The sequence below is a fragment of the Cryptomeria japonica genome, chromosome 6, assembly GCF_030272615.1.
Source record: "Cryptomeria japonica chromosome 6, Sugi_1.0, whole genome shotgun sequence".
NCBI classification, from domain to species: domain Eukaryota; kingdom Viridiplantae; phylum Streptophyta; class Pinopsida; order Cupressales; family Cupressaceae; genus Cryptomeria; species Cryptomeria japonica.
Window position 1 is genome coordinate 629,390,417 of NC_081410.1, and position 21,828 is coordinate 629,412,244.

General features: G+C 35.6%; 1 protein-coding gene across 1 annotated transcript in view; it reads left to right on the forward strand.

Moving 5' to 3' along the window:
- Positions 1-7,986, forward strand: part of LOC131876759 (uncharacterized) — a 29,343-nt gene extending 21,357 nt beyond the window's left edge. Inside the window, exon 2 of the mRNA XM_059222235.1 lies at positions 7,465-7,986. Within this exon, the coding sequence (XP_059078218.1) occupies positions 7,465-7,986 (522 nt within the window). The remainder of the gene's footprint in view (positions 1-7,464) is intronic.
- The last annotated feature ends 13,842 nt before the right edge of the window (positions 7,987-21,828 follow it).

Genomic DNA, 21,828 nt, shown 5'->3' on the forward strand with positions numbered 1-21,828 from the left:
TCGCACCATTTCGTGCTCAAATGAAAACTTACTATAAATAGTAACCTCACATAAATGCAAGGTTGAGACACCATTTTTCCCAACAGAATTTACCTCCAATATTTTGGGGTTAAGAATTATAATATCATAGAATTGTGCTTCCAAAATTTTGGGAAAAAAGTCGAGAACCATGTGCATTCCCGCCACGGTTTGACCAACTTCTCACCAAATTTTAAGGGTTGTTAGATATGATGATATTAGAGAGAATCCCAAAGTTACAACTAATTTCGTGGTGTTTTGATATGTGAAATCGGGCCTTAAAGGTCGAAATAGAACATAATTAGGGTTTATGATTAAATGATTTATTGGAGGAATAAAATAAAAAGGGGCACACTTAGGGTAAAGGGCCCAATTTTATAATGTGTGAAGTGATGAAATATGACTTTAGATTTAATTAAATTAATTAATTAAATTCTTAAAAGGAAATAATAATGCAAGATACAAGACACGCTAAGGCGGGTGCTAACCTAAGTATGAAATTGTACCACCATAGCAAGGGTGTACAATTTATGACACTACATTTAGCCCTCACTTTAGCAGTCATATGACACTACATGCATATGCAAGCTAAAGTACAGAAAAGTAAACATCATTTGAAAAATGATATATCCATAAGTTGTCGGACAAAGCTCCCAGCGGTATTTGCAATACACAGTTAGGATCCACACCCTACAAAAACACATGTTAGATAAAATCACAAAGTCACCTAAATGCTTACTAAGGAAGGTGATGAAAATTCAAGGGTAGTTATATGCCCCCCCCTATTTCAGCTTGCTAGTTTTAGTGAGTTGAAATAGGGTATCATGTTTACCACATCTAATTGTAAAAGAATATTGATGAAAAATGCTCACAAGAAGATTCAATACAAGATCAAAAATTAATGGAGAATCATTTGGTAAAAAAGAGAACTAAGCCTCAATTCCAACACAACAAAGAGTGTGAGGATTTGAGAGATATCTAAAACAAGATGAAAGATTTAAATGGAAACAAATTCAAAGAGAGTCAAAAAGCATCAATACACACTTTGGTGATCCATGAGAAGAAAAAATGAACCATGGACATCTCTCCCCTAAAACTAGGTGATCCATGGAGAGAGGGACATGAAAAACTAGCCCCCAAAGTCTGTCTTGGTGATCCATGTAAGGGAGGAGAGTGAGAACAATGTTAGTTCCACTCAACCTCATGCATTTGTGTGCAAGTAGAAACAAGGATACCTACCTTCAACACCAAGAAGATATCCATCATGCAACAATGTCATAAATCCAAGCAAGAGAGGAAATACTCTTTAAGCAAGGATAAGATAGGTCGAAAGAGATATCTTTCTATATAAGTGTACAAGAGATCCTTGGAGGAGAAGAGATATTTGTTCAAAAGACATCTACCTTCAAGAGGAGTTGTCTTAGACAAATATAACATCTTCTAGAATGAATGAATGCAAGAGTTTTGAAAAGAGAAGAGGATTGAGATGACATCAAAGAGAGATTATTTATAACAACACTCTTCTAAAAGAAGGCAAGAGATCCTCATCAGGGATATGATCATGCACAAAATAGAAGGGTTTATTATAAAATATACTACTCAATGAAGAAAATAAATTGATGAATGATCAAAGACTTACAACACCAAGTAGGAGGTCCCAATTAAGGATATGTACTTAAGATCCCCATTAGGGATGCTTGTTCCAATATGAGAAAAGGAACACAAATATGAACACACCTCTACAATCAATAAGAAATCCTTATAGAAGACACTACTTCCCAAAGGGGAGATTTTAATCTTAAGAAGGAGAGTTGTTTCAAAATCACTCTTGCAGCCTATATATACATAGGGAGAAGAGATGGGATATAAATAGGCTATTTTATTGATTCCAAAAGTATTATTGCACATGAAATTGTACCATCATGAATGTCAATGAGCCCCTAGTAAGTGAGATACCAATGTTAATTAATGATGAGCAACATAATAGCCATTAATGTTATTTAAAGAAATGATAGATTGAATGAGGTATTTGAATTTGACATGTTAAATTGTCTACTATAAGTGAGATTAAAAACATGTATCAAATGATGAATGTTAAAATGTCTTTACAAAGAGAAAATTTTATAGGAGAAGAATAGACCACTAAGTCATACTTCTCTTGCACACAAGAAATCTTAGGAGAGGGATAAGTATAATTCATTAGAGCCTTATTCCTAGAAGGGTTTTTAGAATGAGTAGAAGATAAAATCTCATAAGCAAGATTATAAATCTCTTGAGGAGATTCATAAAGAGATTTGTTCATCACTGAGATTTCCTTATGAGGGGGATGAGTTTTGAAAGAAATAAAAGATGATTTAATTGAGGTGAGGTCATCATCACTACTAAATATAATATTCACATTGAGAGATGGTCTTTTAGATGCTCTGGTGGGCTTAGAATGATTATATCCAAGTCCAAATGAAGCTTCATGTGTATTATGTTCTTAAGGAACTTTAATTCCTTGTTCATTTGCACCACAACCATTTCCATCATAGCCACTCTTAGCTAAAATGTGAAAACCAAGACCATAAAGGGATGCCAAATCAGAAAGAGAAGGTGATGCCCCATAGGTCTCAGTGCTATATGAATTAGAGAAAGGATTTAAAGAATTATTTGAATTAGAAGCACCCACAAAGTTGTCACTTAGTTGTTTAGACAAAGTAAGTTTCTCTTTAGGTTCCTCCTTAGATTTCTCCTTCTTAGTCCTAGATCCTTTCCAAGATACTCTATATTCTCCTACAAATGTATGGTTAAAGTCTAGAGATCCCCAATCATCATCTGAGAGCACTCCTTAGGGAGAAAACATATCCTCAAGAGGAGATCCCGATTGAGTAGGAGAATCAGAAGTACTGGAAGGAACAATATGATTAAAGGAAAGATGTATTTGAAGAAGTATAAGGATTGGGAGAAGAATGGGAAGTAGTTGAACAAGAAGATCCATATTTTAATGGTTCTTGAGGTTTGGTAGCAAACAAGTTGTATGTTGTATTGTTATAAATGAACTTGACTTGCCTATGCAAAGTTGAGGGGACAACTTGCATGCTATGAATCAAAGGTCTACCTAATAGAAGGTTATATGTCAAATTACCAGGCATAACATGAGAAGGTATAGGTAACACAACAAGACCTACCCTAACAGGAAAGGTTATCACACCTAGACATTTTTTAGCAACATTATCAAATCCTTGAATAGTAAGAGAAGAAGGTTTGATTAGAGAATGATCTACTTTAATCTTATCCAATAAGTCCACACCACAAACACTAAGGCTAGATCCATTGTCCACAAGCATTAGTCTTATAACACTATCATGGATAATAACCACAATCATAAGAGAATCATATTGATGTTGAATTTCATGAGAAGGTAACTCATCTTGTTTGAATACAATTTGAGCTTTGGATTTGTTTGTAGGATCAATAAAAGTGGACATGTTATTAGGTGTCACTGCAAGTGGGACATCTAAGTTTTTCAAAGCATCTTCTAACATCCCATGATAAGTAGGTGAAGTGTGAACTAAATCCCAAATAGAAATCTTAGCAAGACTAGCTTTAAGTTGTTCAATGAGATCATACTCCTTACTAAGGGTTAATATATGAGGTTCTTGTGGAAGGGTAGGTTGATAGGGAGGAAGTGAAATTGGGGTAATGAAAAGAGGACTAGGTTTCCTATTGTTTCTTGTATTGTAAGTATGAGCAACTGCATTATAGAATACTCATAAGGTATCTTATTAGGATAACCTCCTTGCATAGTAACAGTAGGTTTCTTAGGAGTGAAAAAAGAATCACCAGCATAACCACCTTGAACCACTAAGATAGGCTTACATGGGGAATTTTGAGAAGGACAAACACCTTGAACTGTGAAGATGGGTTTATTAGTTGTTTCATTCACATGTATCAAATTGATTGAAAATGGTTTAGGAATATCAAAGGTGTCCTTAGAAGAACAATGGACAAGATTTTTGTAAAAATTGTTGATAGTCTCTTCTTGCACTAAAATATTATCATGGAAAAGACCAATTTTAGGAGATAGACTAGAAGTAAGAATTAACATTTTAGGAAAGGTCATATCATCCTCTATCACCAAAGGATCTACATGGGGAATAAACTCTCCAGTAGAAGGATCAACATTACTCTTTAAAGTCTCACCTTTGAGAGGGAGATCTTTGAAAGAGATGTCAACGAACTTACTTTGAACTAGGGTATCCTTATAAGTAGAACCAAGTTGAGGAGAGGGAGATACTTTACCTTTAGAGAAAAAATGATTGAGATTCATGGAAGGTGAGATGCTATCAAGAGAGTTATCAATCATGATTTTATCCCCTTTGGATAGGGTTCTCTCATGGGGGAGAGAATAATCAACATATTCTCCTAATGGTTCATCCCAAATATTGAGGTCATTAGGAAAAGTATTAGAAATATCTTGCACAAAGATGTCCTTATTGCTATTTCCAATTTTGGAAGAAGGGATAACATTTTTCATTAATTCTTCATCCTTAGGAAGGATAGAATCACTACATGTATTTAAATCATCCTCTTTCCTCAAAATGTCTTTAATAGGATTTTTAGGGAATAGAGCATTAAGGAAATTTATTACGATTTCATCTTCTTTCTCTAAGGCATCTTTGGGGGTAAAGAAAACTTTAGGAGAAGGGAAAGCATTTCTCATTAACGCATTATCTCTATTGGGAATTTTGTCGTAATCAAAAGAGGAAATGCCCTCACTAGGAAGTAGAGACAATACCATCTTCTTGAACAAAATTATCCTCATGAGGGGAGTATTATTAAGGAGGGAGATGAACATGTTTATCCAAAGATTCATGTTTAGGAAAGAGATCTTTGAAAGATATGCTCATAACCTCTTGTTGTACTAACATGCCCCCATTGGTAAGAAAAAATTTAGGAGAAGATAGATCAATGTCCATCAATACCTTTTCACTTAGAGAGGAATCATGCAAGTAAGGTAAGGTAACACTAAGAAAAGTGTATATGATATCATCCTCTTCCTCTAAGATAGCTAGATGAGAAGGGCACATTTTAGAAGAATTTTCAAGATCACTCATCAAATCTTCATCCTTAGAGCATGGGAGAGTTTTGAAGGGACCGATAAGAACTCTTTTAGGCACTAAAATATTCTCATAGATAGGAGGAGGTTCTTTAGGAGAAGGAAAAATTGAAACAAGGAAAGCTAACCCATTATCACATTTTTGAAATGAATGCATCATGACAAAAAATTTCCACTTTCAAATGATGACATACAAAATAGAAGGAAATGTTCAATTTTAACGAATGAAATAACTCTAAATTTTGATTTAGAAAATGAAATTTATGAGTGAAATGTGTTCCTAAATCAGATCTGAAATTAATTATCCAAATTAAGCTATCCACAAGTTCAATTTTGAATTGAAAAATTAGGGTTTAAGCAAAATTAACCTCTAAATTTTGAAATTCGAAAAGGAATGGAAATTTGTAAATGTAAATTTGAATTTTAAATAGAAGAAACACTCAAATCTGAGAACATAAATCAGAATTAAAGAAGGTTGGATTCACGTCGGGTTCACCAAAATGTGGTGGTAGGAAAGCGAGACTCGGTGACTAGGACCTAATCCTACTTTTGCCAACACATTGGGAATACAAAAGAGCCTGGGGAGATAGATCAATTTGGCTACTTATTGTCATAAAGAGAGAGCCAAGGATTACCTCTTAGGGTTTATACTCCTCTTGTTGCTAATGATGAGAAAAACTAGGGTTTGAATGATCAACTAGATTAGGAGATAAAGAATGAAGCATAAATGAACTCGTAATTGGACAAACTTGCATATCTGAAACTGAGATATTGAAAGAATGAAAGGGGGAGGCTTTTGGATGTGTACTTGATGCTACAAATTGAACAAAATTGACCAGGACTAGGGTGCCATGCCACTATCTAGTTTCTGTAGACAAGAGGCTGCAACTGAGACACTACAAACAAGATGTCCTAAGTCTGCAACCTGTGAAATTTGACTACAAAATGGAGGGACTAGGGATCCACACCCCTATCTTAGGAAGGACTAGGGTGCCAGACCCTTGTCTTTAATAGATTTATGCACTTTTGAGACTTCTGAGTGGTTCAGATGCCTTTTCGAGATCTAAAACTTCCTGTGGATGCATGTTTTGTACCTGCAACTTAAAAAGGAAGGTTTGTGTGGCTATATAGGGTTTTAACTTAGTCAAACCACTATGTTGGTGATTTCCACCTCCACAAGTATCTGATAATATACTGAAAATGTGTGTGTTATAACCTTGTGTGTATGCAAGATCCTAAAATGAAAGAAACTAGACCTACCCTATGCCTAAGAGTAAACCCTAATGTAAATGTGAATGTAAATAACAATTCTTAAAACCAAATATGCTATATGATCTAAAGAATGAATATAAATGTGCAAATTGATGTAAAGAAGCTCATGCAAAGACATGAAAATAGCATGAAGTCATACCAATCCCCAAGGGAGACATATTGCCACTAGATCTCCTATTATTCTTCAATATCTTCAAGACTCCTAATTGATGATGAATATTTGATGAAATGTTGTTCAATGTTGTTGGTGTAAATAATTATTCATCATGGATATTATTACACTTTACTTAAGTTTACTTAGGAAATGCATTTCATAGTAGTTTGGGTATGAGACACTTGGGTGTTTGTGCCACATTGGGATAGTGTGTGTAGGAGAAATTCCACCTTTTATGGTGTTGATCTTGTTGTTACACTCCACATTCAATGGGTGATCCACCTCATGTGGACTATTATATTATTTCTTCTACCTACCCACACCTATTTCCTACCTACCCTTGTTTCTTATTGAGCCACATGTCATGTTTGTGTGCTCACATATCCCTAGCCTTACCTATATAAGCAGACTCATCTACATTGTATGTAATTGATTTTATTGATCATTTTCTATTAATGAGAATACAGTTTATTCTTGTCCCATATTTTGTCTCTATTGTACTTTTCATTGAGCTCTTGATCTTGGCAAAATCTCACATGGTATCAGAGCCATTGGGGCTTCATTGATTTGTCTTGAAGAGGCATTATTGCGACGTCAAGAGGCAGATCTGAGGAGCAGCATCTTTTGGAGGCATCCTAGACTAGATCTGACCCTGCCATTGTGTCCAAAAGGTCGTTTCCATGAATTTTGGTTATAAAATCGGCCTATTTTGGTGAGAAATTTTTTTTCGCCAATTTTGCTATTATTGTATGAATTTCGAAAAAAAAAATTTATTTTCCGAAAAATAAAAATAAAAAAATTTTGGAAAATTTTCGTCAAAAAATTTTGAAAAAAAAAAAAAAAATTTCGAAAAAATTAAAAATCATAAAATTTTTTTTTTTAAAAAAATCAAAAAATTTGGTTTTTGGGGGGTCCACAGACCGCCCCTGTGACCCCCGTGACCCACAGGGTTTGCAGATCCTGGCTCCACAGCAGCACTGTGCGCCACCATCATGCCGCTCCTCTGCAACGCCCCTGCATAGCTCCCCCGGTCGCAACTCCCCCAGCACCGCCAGCGGCCCTCCTGATGGTCTCCTCCACTGCGCCTCGACTCCCTCCGCCTCGGCTCCCTCCTCCCGCGCGCCTCCGCTTCCTGCCCGCGCAACTCCCCTGGCGACCTCCCTGCCACCTGCACAAACTACCTACCCGCTGCCCATGCAAGCCGCCTCCACTATCAGCTCCCTACACAGCGGCCCCGCCGGCCCCACCGGGCTCCGCCAGCTCAGCTCTCGGCCCTGCTGCCCTTGCCGCCCCCCGCCGCCTCCGGCTCTCCCTCCCACCGGGTCTAGACTTTAAGGCAGTTGCCACCAATTTTCTGGCAACTTTCCAGCCACCGCTAGCAGCCCTCCGCCACCTGCCACGTGGACATCGGGACTCGCATCAGCGCCACGTCAGCAGTTAGTAGCCTAGTTGGCTGCACGATCACACTGCCCAGTCAGTTTTTTTACCAATCAGATCGCGCCACGTCATCGCCCAGTCAGCTGTGAAGTTTTGGCAATGGTCATATGGTTATCAAATTTAACCCCTCAATCTACTGACGTCATCATTTAAAAAAAAAATTTGCAGGCCCCTCTCATTGAGCTTTTTGATTTTGCAGTTCAACTTCAAATGGCCATATCTTGCTCATTTTTGCTCCTTTTTTGGTGCAATTTTTTTTCAAATGGGCTAGAATTTTATGTACTTTCACATGGTGAAATTATTTTCTAATTTTGATAGATATATTTTTCAAAATTTGTAGTTTTTGATGATTGTACGTTTCCAATCCCCATTTCTGTAGCTTCCAGGTCTCCGTTCGGGCTCATAAGAACTCCTTTTCAGGTGCCATTTTTTTTAAAAGTGCATTATTTTTTGTCTACTCTCAGAATATGCTATCAATTTGTAGCAATTGTGGGTATAAATTGTACTTTCATCATATGGTCATATCTGGCCAATTTGGCATTTGTATTGCATATATCTATCTTTCTAATCTTTTGCTTTGTAGTTCTCAGCCTATTGCGGTAGTTGTAAAACAAAATCAAAAGTCCATCTTGCCATTGTTTGCAAGTGGCCTATTGTACACGCACTACATATAAAGTGCCAAAATCATCATTTTTGGGGGGGTACTTTGATTGAGTGAATTTGTGGGGGTGTATCTTGTTATTTTGTGCCCTTGTGTTCCTTCCTTTCTGCTGCTATGAGTTCTTCTAAGTTTCCTCTATTAACTCCTCATAATTATGCTACTTGGAAAATTGATGCATGGAGTAAACTTATGGAAAAAGGACTCACTCATTACATCGATGGAACTATTGTTGCTCCCGTTGATCCTAAGGTTGATCTAGTTGGTCACTTGGATTGGCTTACTAAAAATATCATGGCAATTGGTACCTTAAAAAAGTATGTATCAAAGGATCTCATTTTTCATATTGAGAAGTGTACTCTAATCAAGGATGCTTGGAAAAAGTTTCAAGACTTGTATGGTCAAGTTGATGAGATTATGGGATATCAAATTGATAGTGAACTCACCATGTTAGATCCCAAGAAATTTGATACTATACAAGATTATGTCACTAAGGCAAATGAGTTGAGGGCACAACTCGAAGATTGTGGCATTGATAAGAAGGATACTCAATTGATATTCAACTTGAGAGGCAAGCTTCCACAAGAATATGCAGCATTTGTTTCTAGTTTCCAAACCCATAGGATGAGAATGGGTTCAAGCTACACAATGCCTACATTTGATGCTTTCAATGAAATGTTGATGATGGAACAAACTAAGTTGATAAGCATGGGCATTCTTAAGGCTTCTAAGTCTCAAGCATTAGTGGCAAATCAAGGGAACAAAGGAAATCAAGGAAAGGACAACTCAAACAAGAAGAAATGGCAATCAAAGCCTAAGGACAAAGCACCATCTTCTCCACAGCAAGGAGATTCATCCTCTTCCAAGAGAGCTAACTCACCAAAGAGGGAGAGACCTACTTGTGCCTATTGTAAAAAGGTTGGTCATGAGGAGCGTTGTTGCCATTCTAAGAAGATTGATGAGCTCACACATCATCAAAAAGCATAACATTTATTTGCCTAATGTCTACAAGAAGGATGATTCATCAACTTCCACTTCCTCACATTCAAAAGGAAAAGGGCAAGCATTCATGGCTTCTACAAGTGGGAAGACTCACTCTTTTGGAACAAGAAAAGGAACTATGTGCTACTATTAGTCATGATTTAGAGAGATGGCTTCTAGATTTAGGGGCTTCTCATCATATGGCATCTTCGCAGTCTATGTTCTCTAAATTTGAGCCTTGCACCATGTCGTAGATTTTGATGGGCAATCATACATACATGGATGTGATTGGGAAAGGATCTATTGACATTGGGGATAACTTGTTCAATGATGTGTTGTGTGTACCCCACTTGACAAACAATCTCCTTTCTATCTATCAAATCACACATGGTGCAACTAAGAGAGTTGTGGAGATCACACCTGACTCAGTTTTCATTAGAGACTTGGAGACTAGAGCTATCATTTCGACTGGGGTAGTTGATCATGCATCTTGGTTATACTCCTTTTCAGATTTTGTTGATGATGATGATTTCACATTTGATGATTCTACACATGATGATCACACTTCTTGTGATGGTTTAGACTTTGAGGAGAACTTTGGCCACTTGAACATGGGGATTCTCACATGTGACCCTATTCTTGAGCCTTATATTTCATCTCCTCATATTGATATCACATCACCTATTGCACCTGATGATGCAAATAGTGTGACAGTTTTGCCTTCATGTGATTCAGTGCAACTGGATATTCATTGTCTTCCAGCTTCAGATTCATGGGATGATTACTTAATAGACAATGTAGGTTTGTTTGTGGAATCCTACATTGCAGATTTGGGAGACATCATTGATGACATTCATCTTCTCTTTGATGAAGATGATCCTTCTTTGATTGTTGCGAGGGAACACTCTAACCCTCTTGTTCATTCTCTACATGATCATTCTTTCGAGGTTGACATGATTGTGGATACTTATGTACAACAGTTGGAGGAGGTCTCTTTATGTTTAGAGGAGACATGTGAGTCTTTGGGACATGTTCTACATCCATCTCCACTAGATCTTGGAGTGCCTTTTTCAGCAGTGTGGCACAGTTTACCACCTTTGGAGGGGGTATCTTTTAGCATTGACATGGGGACACTTGAGCAGTTTTCAGAGATTCCATTCATCATGAGTTTTCTTCATAAATCTTCCCTTCATGATTGGGGAGACTTCATGGATACACCTTTGGTTTTGTTTCTTCCTAAGGGGAGGAATGTTGTTCGACGTTCATGGAGCAGTTTCTTCATACATCAAGCTTCTATCATTGATGCAGATTCCACATTGAGGGGGGGCTTCCTAGCTTCTCTTCTTCTCTCATATGGGGGGGACTTTTTCCTCACATGGGGTTTTGTCCTTCACATTCTTCTATGAGAGTTCTCTTGTATGTTTTTCATCTCTCTTTTGGGGGAGGATTTTTTCCCATTGGGTTTTTCTCTCTTTCCCCACTTTGTGAGAGATTTCATTGCATTGGATTTCATGCATTCACATTTGTACATGGGTACCTAATGTGGCCTAGTAGCCGGGACCCATCTTGCATTGCTTAGTTGCATTGTAGACATAAGTGCATTCCCCTAAGTTGCACTTAAGGGGGGGTGTTGGTGTAAATAATTATTCATCATGGATATTATTACACTTTACTTAAGTTTACTTAGGAAATGCATTTTATAGTAGTTTGGGTATGAGACACTTGGGTGTTTGTGCCACATTGGGATAGTGTGTGTAGGAGAAATTCCACCTTTTATGGTGTTGATCTTGTTGTTACAATCCACATTCAGTGGGTGATCCACCTCATGTGGACTATTATATTATTTCTCCTACCTACCCACACCTATTTCCTACCTACCCTTGTTTCTATTGATGAGAATATAGTTTATTCTTGTCCTATATTTTGTCTCTATTGTACTTTTCATTGAGCTCTTGATCTTGGCAAAATCTCACAAATGTTGTTGAAGACTCCACATAGGCTTCTCTTTCACTACATAGAAGGCTCCTTATGCTCGATTTTGCTAAAAACTCCCTTAGATTAGATATATCTTAGTTCTTAGTTGCCTTGAAATTAAGAAAGAGAGCTCTTATGTATGAAACCCTAGATCTTAATTTTGACTTAATTTCATGTTTAGGCCGACCTAGAAATTGAATTTCCCACCAATGTTTTGGGGTTTAGCATTATAATATCATAGAATTGTGCTCTCGAAATTTTAGGGAAAAAGTCAAGGACCATGTGCATTCTCGCCATGGTTTGACCAAATTTTCACCAAATTTGTAGGGTCGTTAGATATGATGATATTAGAGCGAATCATTTGATTTTGAGGTGTTTTGATATGTGAAATCAGGCCTTAAAGGTTGAAATAGGACATAATTAGGGTTTATGATTAAATGATTTATTGGAAGAATAAAATAAAAAGGGGCACAGTTAGGGTAAAGGACCCAATTTTATAATGTGTGAAGTGATGAAATATGAATTTAGATTTAATTAATTTAATTAATTAAATTCTTAAATGGAAATAATAATGCAAGATGCAAGACACACTAAGGGGGGTGCTAACCTAAGTGTGAAATTGTACCACCCTAGCAAGGGTGTACAATTTAAGACATTACAATATCGTTAGGGGTCACGTGGGGTCCTAACTGGGCCATGCATGTGTTACAACATGATATGAACCCTTACGATGCCATATGACCCCTTACAACACCATATGACCCCTTATGATATCATACATGGTCCTAAAGGGTCATATGGTGTAATTGGGGGTCATGTGGGGTCCTAATGGAGCTGCACATGTGTTAGAACATCATATGACCCCTTAGAACATCATATGGTCTTAAGGGGTCATATGGTGTGCTAAGGGACCTTATATGATGCCATTAGGGGTTATGTGGGGTCCTAAGGGGGAGACATATGGAGAGAGAGAGAGATATATTTAAAGAGGGTAGGAATACAATGTAAGATATTGAGAGACTATATATGCATATATTTTACATACATATATGTATACATACACATACATATAGATACATATTATATATACATATATATACATATTATACATATAAATACACATATTATATACATACATATGTATTTCTATATATTAGGATCTCTTTATGTTGACATAACCCGTACAGGTTTTGTTCTCTCCAAAATGTGTACGGGTTTTGTTTTCTCTAATCCCTATACATGCTATTGTTTCTAGAAACCCTGTACACGCTATTAGTAAAACAAAACCCATATGAATTTAGTGTGTTTAGGCTTGTGATTAGGCTTGGATACCAAGGCTGAGGGTTGGAAGTTTGATTTCCCTCCATTTCCCTCCTTTTTGACGTGTTTTGTTTTATCAAATTGGTTTCTTGATTTTGTCATCATCAAGTTCACACCTCATCAATTGGGAATTGATTAAATTTCCACAATATTTTCACCCATCTTATGAGCTTTCTAACTTCTTTTTTTTTTAAATTTGAACATTAACATATTAATCTGCAATTTCTTTTACCACTGTCTTCATAGTTCTCAGAGACATATGTGTACCATTTTTTTAATAAATTTTGATCTACTTATCCAAATTTTAAAAAAATTATATAGTATTGTAGTGAAATTTATTCTTTACACTTACAAAAAAAATTGTATTTTCGATTATTTTAGTGCAAGTTATGCTTCCCGCACTAACAGGTGCATGATTTTCAAGATGTGCCCATTTCAAAAAATCATTAAAAAAAATATTCAACAAAAATTTACAAAAAAATACACAACTTCTAGTGCTCACTCTTCACTATCTTTATACCAAAGGATTTATCAAAATACTAAATATAACTATGACTTTTTTTATGCATACACTAGACACTATGTTATGTTTTTTTTTTAAAAATCAGGGACTATTTTTCATGTGCGAAGGATTTGACCCCCTTAATCTTATCCAATTTTGAAAAGATTTAGTAGTTTGGAAACTAGATTCAACGTATTAAAATCTTTGTTCTTTGAGTATCTTCATATTTTTGAGTGGATGTCTCTCAAATTTCTCCTCCAAGTCTAGGTTTAGCTGATTTCTGGAAAAAAAAAAAAGTGTCCACTTATACCCCTTTTTGCACACCATCTTGGTGCACTTACCCAGATATCTAGAAAGAGAGAGAATAAATCTATTAAAATAAATTTCAAAGTAACTTCAGGGGAGAGAGAGAGAGAGAGAGAGAGAGAGAGAGAGAGAGAGAGAGAGAGAGAGAGAGAGATTTAAAGAGATAGGGTCCTAAGAATATTTAAAGAGGGGAGTGAGAGAGAGTGAGATCTATATATATATATATATATATATATATAGAGAGAGAGAGAGAGAGAGAGAGAGAGAGAGAGAGAGAGAGAGAGAGAGAGAGCCTAAGAAGTCTCAAGGGGGGAGAGAGGGGTCCTAAAAATAAAGAAGAGATAGCGAGAGGTTCTAAAAACACTTAAGGGGAGGGAGAATGCGAGAGAGAGAGAGAAATTTTATTAGAATGAAATTTTTTTTTATGCACCAATTCCAAGTATAATTTTCTAAGCTAGAGAGAAGTCCTAAAAAAAGGAGATCATAAGAAGATTTAAGGAGAGAGAGAGAGAGAGAGAGAGAGAGAGAGAGAGAGAGAGAGAGTCATAAGAAGACTTAAGGGGAGAGAGAGGATTCCTAAAGATAAGTTATATTAAAACTAAATTATTTTTAATGCACCAAAATTTAAAATATAATTTGCTAATCTAGAGAGAGGTCCTAATAAGAGATTCTAAAAAGAGAGGTCTTAAATGGACTTAGCGAGATAGAGGGGGGTCCTAAAAAGAAATAAGAGAGGGAGAGAGGTTCTAGAGAGAGAGAGAGAGAGAGAGAGTCCTGAAATGAGTTCTAGGTAGAAATACATAAGGGGAGGAGAGAGAGAGAGAGAGAGGGAGACTAAATTAAAACAACATTATTTTTAATCCAACCATTTAGAAATGTTAGTTACTCTATATATAGAGGTCCTAATTTTAAGAGATCCTAGTGCTACCTATTTTTTGACTCCCAGGCCAAAAATAGCCTAAATAGCTCTACAACATGCCCAAGATATTGCAAAGAGGTTTAAGAGGAATTTAGAGTTAAACAAAAATAAAAATGTAGTAAACACCTTGGTGGCGTTTATTAATTAAAAAAGTTAAATCTTGAACACTTTTCGTAGTGTTATCTAAAAGACACTCCCCATGTTGAAAATAAAGGTCAAAGCAAGAGTTCATGAGCATGATTTGGATGTGAATAATAAATTACTTCACAAAAGGGGCATGTGGGTAGATCATCTTGGATCTACATCAAGATTCATGCATGGGAAAAGCAGTTCCAAAGCTTCAATAAGTAGATGAGAGCGAGAAAGAAAGGTTACTGTAGGTTTCAACAAGAGGTAGGGTTTTCAACCTAGATGAGAATTCTATATTGCTAAAGAAAGCAAGTTTCTTTTAGCATCTTTCAGGGTCCTAGTATATTCATGTTTCAAAGAAGGACATTTGTTCTTTTACATCTAAAAATCTATAGTAGCATTCATATCATTTTTATGAGAAATGTGAACTAGCAATATAAGGAAAAGGTCACATGCTAATCTTATCACATAGGCTATTTGTTATAGAATCCTTGATGATTTAAGAAGTTTTTTAGAAACAACAATCCAAGCTATCAAGGTCAATCCAAAATTTCATAGTCAAAAATCTCATTGTAGGCGTCTAAAAATGCTCAAAACTTGCAGTGCCATACTTTATCATGCATGTGTTACTTTCTTTTAGTTTTTCACATTTAACTAACACTTCTCTATGTTGCACATTTGATATTTAGCATCTGTTAACATTGTGTCATTCTTCTGCATTCTTTCCTATTCAAACCCATTTTCTCAAATTTGAATTAGGTCTTATCGACGTCATTCTCAATTGTCATTTCATGATCATGATCAACCTTTAATTTTAATTAGACATCATTTATCATTTTCAATCATTACCAATTTCTATCAATCTTGATCAATTCATCATCAATCCCTATCAATTATCAATCATCATTTATCATTATCAATATTTGTCAATTTCAATCAATCCTTGTCAATGTTGATCGATTTGTCATTGATCCCTATCATTATCAATTTGGATAATTTTTTATCCTTATCAATCATTTTGTTTATCATGTTCATTACAATCATTATTAACCATGTCAATCCTATCATGGCCTAGTTTGACCTAATTCATTCTTCATTTTACTTTGGGTTTAATAATTCTTTAATTATTTCTCCCTTTTATCCCTTTTCTTATCTATGGTTTAATAATTCTTCAATTATTTATCCCTTTATCCTAACTATTCCTTTTTGATTAAATAATTCTCAATTATTTAATCCCTTTATGCTAAGCTAATTGTTCTTCCATGATTAAATAACTATTTGAATTATTTAATTATTTAATCGCTTTCTCCAATTATTCTAATTAAATAATGTTTTAATTTATTTAATTACCATGTGTGGGTGAAATAAATGAATATCATTTATTTATTTATGACCCCACTTAACTCTTCCACTTTCTAATTTCTCTCTCCCTTTAGCTCTCCTTTCAACTTATTCATCACTACTCCTTTCCTCCACTCTCCAATGGCATATTTTTTTGAAAATGAATATTTCCAATAATCATTTTCACTCATCTCTATTTCATTTTGGCATATTTTGTTGAAAATAAATGTTTCCAATATTTATTTTCACTTCTCTTTTTCATTGCAAATGCAATTTCCTTTTTATTATCACTTAACATGTCCTCTCATTTAATCTCATCCATTGATTACTTTCAATCTCAAATCAATCGTAACCATCCAATCAATCTCAAATTTTTTTATAACTTGAGTCATTTTCTCATTGATTAACAACCACAAGCTTCAAGTATCCTTATGCTGTCAATTTCGCTTGCAAATCTTGCTTTCACTTGCAATTGTGCTTTTTAGGTGAGATCCACAACATTAACACATTTGAAGGAGAAAGAGAAACAATGGAGGTCAATTGAAGGAGATTTTATTTGGTTTGTGTTTCTTCCTTATATCTTATCTTCAATTCTTTCATTGAATGTGATAGGATTTATTTCATTTGTGTAGTGTCGTAAATTGTGCACCCTTGGTAGGGTGGTACAATTTTAGACTTGGTTTAGCACCTACCTTAGTGTGTTTTGCATCTTGCATTTCTAATCTCTTTTAAGCATTTAATTAATTAATTTAATTAAATATAAATTCATAATTTATCACTTTGCATGTTATAAATATGGGCCCTTTATCCTAAGTGTGCCCCTTTTATTCCTTCAATAAATCATTTAATCATAAACCCTAGTTATGTCCTATTTCAACCTTTAAGGCCCGATTTTGCATATCAAAACACATTGGAATCAGCTGTAACTTTGGGATTCACTCTAATATCATCATATCTAACGACCCTGAAAATTTGATGAAAAGTTGGTCGGACCATGTGCAAAGTGCACATGGTCCTCGACCTTTTTCCTGAAATTTCAGTAGCATATTCTTATGATATAATAATGGTTAACCCCAAAAGATTAGTGGGAAATTCAAATCTTGGGTTGGCCTAAACATGAAATTAAGGTCTAGGATTTCATACTTCAAAGCTCTCTTTCTTCATTTCAAGAGGCCTTCTTCCAAGAATCTAAGAGCAGGCTTTTGGAGCATAAAGAGCCTTCTTTGAAGAGAAAGAGTAGATCTATGAAATATTCAACAATATTCAACATTCATCCATCAAACATTCATCAAGCATCATTTCAATTGGGGGCTTTGGAAGCTGTAGGAGAACAATAGGAGATCAACGACTGAAGATTGGCTTGTACCTCTCCCTTGGGGTTGGGTGTGGTTTCATGTTGTTTTTTATGTAATTTTATGAGCTTCATTTTGATTCATATTCATGCTTTAGATCACTTTGCATCATGGATTTAGAGCATTTACTTTGTCAATTATAAGCAATTAGGGTTTACTCTTTATGGTTACTCTAGATCGTTTGCTTTCATTTTAGGATATTCCACACACACAAGGTTCTAGCACACACATTTTTAGTACATTATCAACTATTTGTTGAGGTGGAAATCACCAAAACAATGGTTTGACAAAGGAAAAACCCTACATAGCCACTTGAAACCCTCTTTTTCAGCTACAGGTATAGGTTCAAATCCGAGTGTCGCTGGAAGTTTTAGGACCGACAGAGAACACAAAGGTTGTCCTAGGGTTTAGATCTCACCAAAAAACCCTAGGATAGGGGTGTGGTGCCCTATTCCTACCTAGGAAAGGGGCATGGCGCCCTGGTCCTGCCTATTTTCAGCAGGATTTGATAGTGCAGCAATTTGCAAATCTCAGATCCTATCCTATCAATTAGAGCTTCAGACTTGCATAATCGGGATAGTGGCGTGGCACCCTAGTCTCAAACATTTTGGCTCAGATTTTAGACACATGTACACCTTTGATTTTGCTTCCTAATCTGTACTTTTCAGCAGTTTATCAGTTGTTTTTTGTTCTACATTTCTAGATTAGGGTTTGCTTGCTTACTTGCACTTTAGGTTAAATTTTATTTTAAATCATTCATCTCTCTCATTTGCAGCAAGGTAATAGAAACCCTAAGAGGTAATCCATGGCTCTCTCTTTCTCACAAGAAGTAGTCAAAGTGTGTTACCTCCTTAGGCTCTTTCATATTCCATGAGTGTGTATGAGAGTGGGATTAGGGTTTCCATACTTAGTCTCACTTATTCACCTACAAAATTTCCAATTAGGTTTGTGGTTGCCTAATGTTAATTCTTTTGATTCTCATTTTTCGATTTCCTACCTCACATTTTCTAGTGAACCCGATGTGAACATGCAAAATCTAATATTTCTATGAATCTATTTGCATGCAAGTTTTATGTACTAATCCATTGTTGCATGCAGGTTTTTTGAACTAATTTGTTGTTGCATGTGGGTTTTATGTGTGGATATGTGGTTGTATCCATGTTTTTTGAACTAATTTGTTGTTTCATGCAGGTTTTACATGAGGATCTATTATTGCATGTGGGTGTTATGGATTCTAAACAATGATTCATGCAGGATTTCTTAACATGCAATGAACGACAATTTTTCACATATCCTAATTAGGAGGTTTGAATGAACAACAATTCTTCATATAGTTTAATTGGGAGGTTTGAATGACTCCTACAATTCACATAGTCTTAATTAGGATTTGGATCAAAGAAAAACAAATTTCAAATTTCATGCATGCAAAGGGTTTAAAATGAACAACAAATTGCATTTAATAATGGTTTAAATTGATCAAATCCTTTTCAAATTAAGGCAGAATTAACCTCATGTAGTCTTAATTAGGATGCAAATGGATCAATGGACATTTCATTTTCTAAAGGTTAAACAATCAATGTTTGTCATGTCTTCTTTTATTTTGCTTATGTGTCTTTACCCTTAGAAGTGGGTCCACCTCTCGATTTGTTTGGCAACTCACACAAGCATTGGTGAGAGAGAATGACCCAAAGTGTTGATGGGATAAGGCCAAGCTCTTCCAAACCACTCTAAATAACTATTTTTGCAATGAAAGTTGTAAGCAATGGGTGTTAGAATGGCATAGCAACGATTAAATTCACCGAATCTATGCCTACCTGAATGGATGCCCTGACTAAAACCTCTTGTGTTTAGAGACCAAAATCCCTCTATTTGTTGACTCAGGCATTATGATACATGCATGTCAAAGAAACCTCTCATATACCCCTCAATTATGTTAGCATTTTCAATAGAAAGATTTTTTATATTCATTAAGGATATTGAGAAGGTTGGTGTAGATTATTGATATAACTGAAAAAGGATGATAACTATCTTTATAACATTATTTTGTCATTGATGTCAAGAAATTGATTATCTGATTCAGTATGATGTTGCCATATCTTGAGAAGATTGATTTGAAGAGAATTAAGATGTCAGTAAAAGACACAAAAAGAATGTGATGAGTAAGAGGAGGAATAAGATATTCAATGGGCAACTATTACCGAGTTAGACAATGATGAGATCATGATGTTTAGATTGTTTTGATATCCTACATATGTTGTTGATTGTAAGGTTAATACTATACTATGTCACCAAGTAAAGAAGCTAGTCGGTAAACCCTAAGGAACCTAGTCGGTAAACCCTAAGGTTATCGATATCGGCTAATGAAGGTGAAATGTCTATCGAGTAAAGTTTAGTATTTACCATGTTGCAACCGAGTTATGAAAGTGCACATTGGATGGATAAAAGCATTATTTAATGAAGGACAATGATTAGCTAGAGATGTACAAATGATTGGTATGTGGTGCATAAAGTTTGTTAAGGATCTATGGCAAAGGAAAATCAGCAGGAAGATCTACAATGTAGATTGAACTGCAATAACCTTGTGCAAGTTCCAAGAAAGGAATGCAAGTCTCGAGGCAAGGTAAAATGTTTTCAAATCAAAAGATACATTGAACCTAGTCAAGTTTGAAGATCTGATGGCTATGATTGATCATGGGAAATGTGATCAAGGAGATTCAACAGTTAGCAATTGTTTAGAAATAAGAAATTGTTGATAAACAATGTATGCGGGCAAGTGTAAGCACAGGGATGCTACATAGTGATTACAGAGCATAGAAGCTTGAAGACCTGTTTGATTAATAAAGTAGAGAGCTCAACAGAGGGACAAGATAAGTCCTATGACAAGATTGTTTTGAGCAAATAGGAATCTGCTTTAGCATTTTAGATGTAAAGTTATAGATATATATTACTGTTGTTTATTTTGTAGGTGATGGGGAATCTCTTAACCGAGTGGACTTAACAGTCTTATTATGTAAACCCTCTAGCAAGGTAACATTCTAAATGAGTGTTTGAAACCCTTTGACAAGGTCACTTCTAACAAAGTGAAGATCCTAACAGATCTGAGGGAAATCCCTTAATCGGGTCACATCTAGCAATGTGTTTGTAATCTTTAACATGATTTGCTTTTAACCGAGCATACTTTGGAAGAGTATATTTCTTAGTGGGTCCAAAATCCCATAGTAGTTTTTCCCTATTTGGGTTTCCATGTTAAATCTGGTGTTATATGTGTTATGATGATTATGTGTTTATGAGTTTGCATGTTTAGCAGTTTTTGGTTATATTGCTGAAGCATAAGTTATCGAGGTTGAATCTATTGACTTAATGGAAGATTAAGTTTGTATGATTCACCCCCCCTCTCATCTTGTTAGCTATTAGCATCAGCTCTTTACATTTAGTATCAGATCTTAACAATTGGTATCAAAGCTTTGGATTCTGAAAGAAAAGTTTAAAGGTACTTGAGGCAAAGATTTGAAGATGTATAAAAGGGATGCACCGAAGCTGAACAAGTCAAGTTTCTCCACATGGAAGAAAAGGATGAAGCTACTTTTATTAGGAATTGGAGAATATGCTACATATTATCTGGAGAATGATTACATTGCACCGAGCACCAACCCTATGACCTTGGAAGAGATAAAGGAAAAACAAGAACATATTCAAGCTATGATTGAAATAACATCAACATTGACCGACTCAGAGTTTAATGATCTAGAAAGCTGCAATGATGCAAAAGCAATGTGGACTAAGCTTATATCTGTGTATGGAGGTGATGAACATGTCCAAAGAGCAAAAGTAGATAGTCTAAGAGGACAACTTGAATCCATGAGAATGAATGAAGGTGAGAACATAACCCAATACAATACAAGACTAAAGGAGATTGTCAATCAAATTAAAGGAGCAAGTGGAACTATTGAAGAAAAGGATATAACAAGTAAGTTGTTGAGAACCCTTTACCAGCTTATGTTATTTGAGTCTCTACAATCAATGAATTGAGGTCTGTACCTAACATGCCAGTTTCTTTGGATGCTACTATTGGTAAGCTACATGCATTTGAGTTAAGTAATTTTGATAACAGTGGGTCTTCGGTAAATAAAGTAGAACCTGCATTCAATTATTTTCATATTGGTGAATCTAATGATTACAATGATAGAATGAGTAAGTACTCTGAAGGGAATCACAGTGGAGAAAGTGAAATATTTCACAAGAACATGGAGGAAGTGCACAAACTATATGAGGAAATCAAGAAGCAAGAAGAGTTTGAAGCATTATTAGCCAGAAGGTTACCAAGAAGAAAAGGTAAGTATAAAGGAAAGCTACCTTTAAAATGT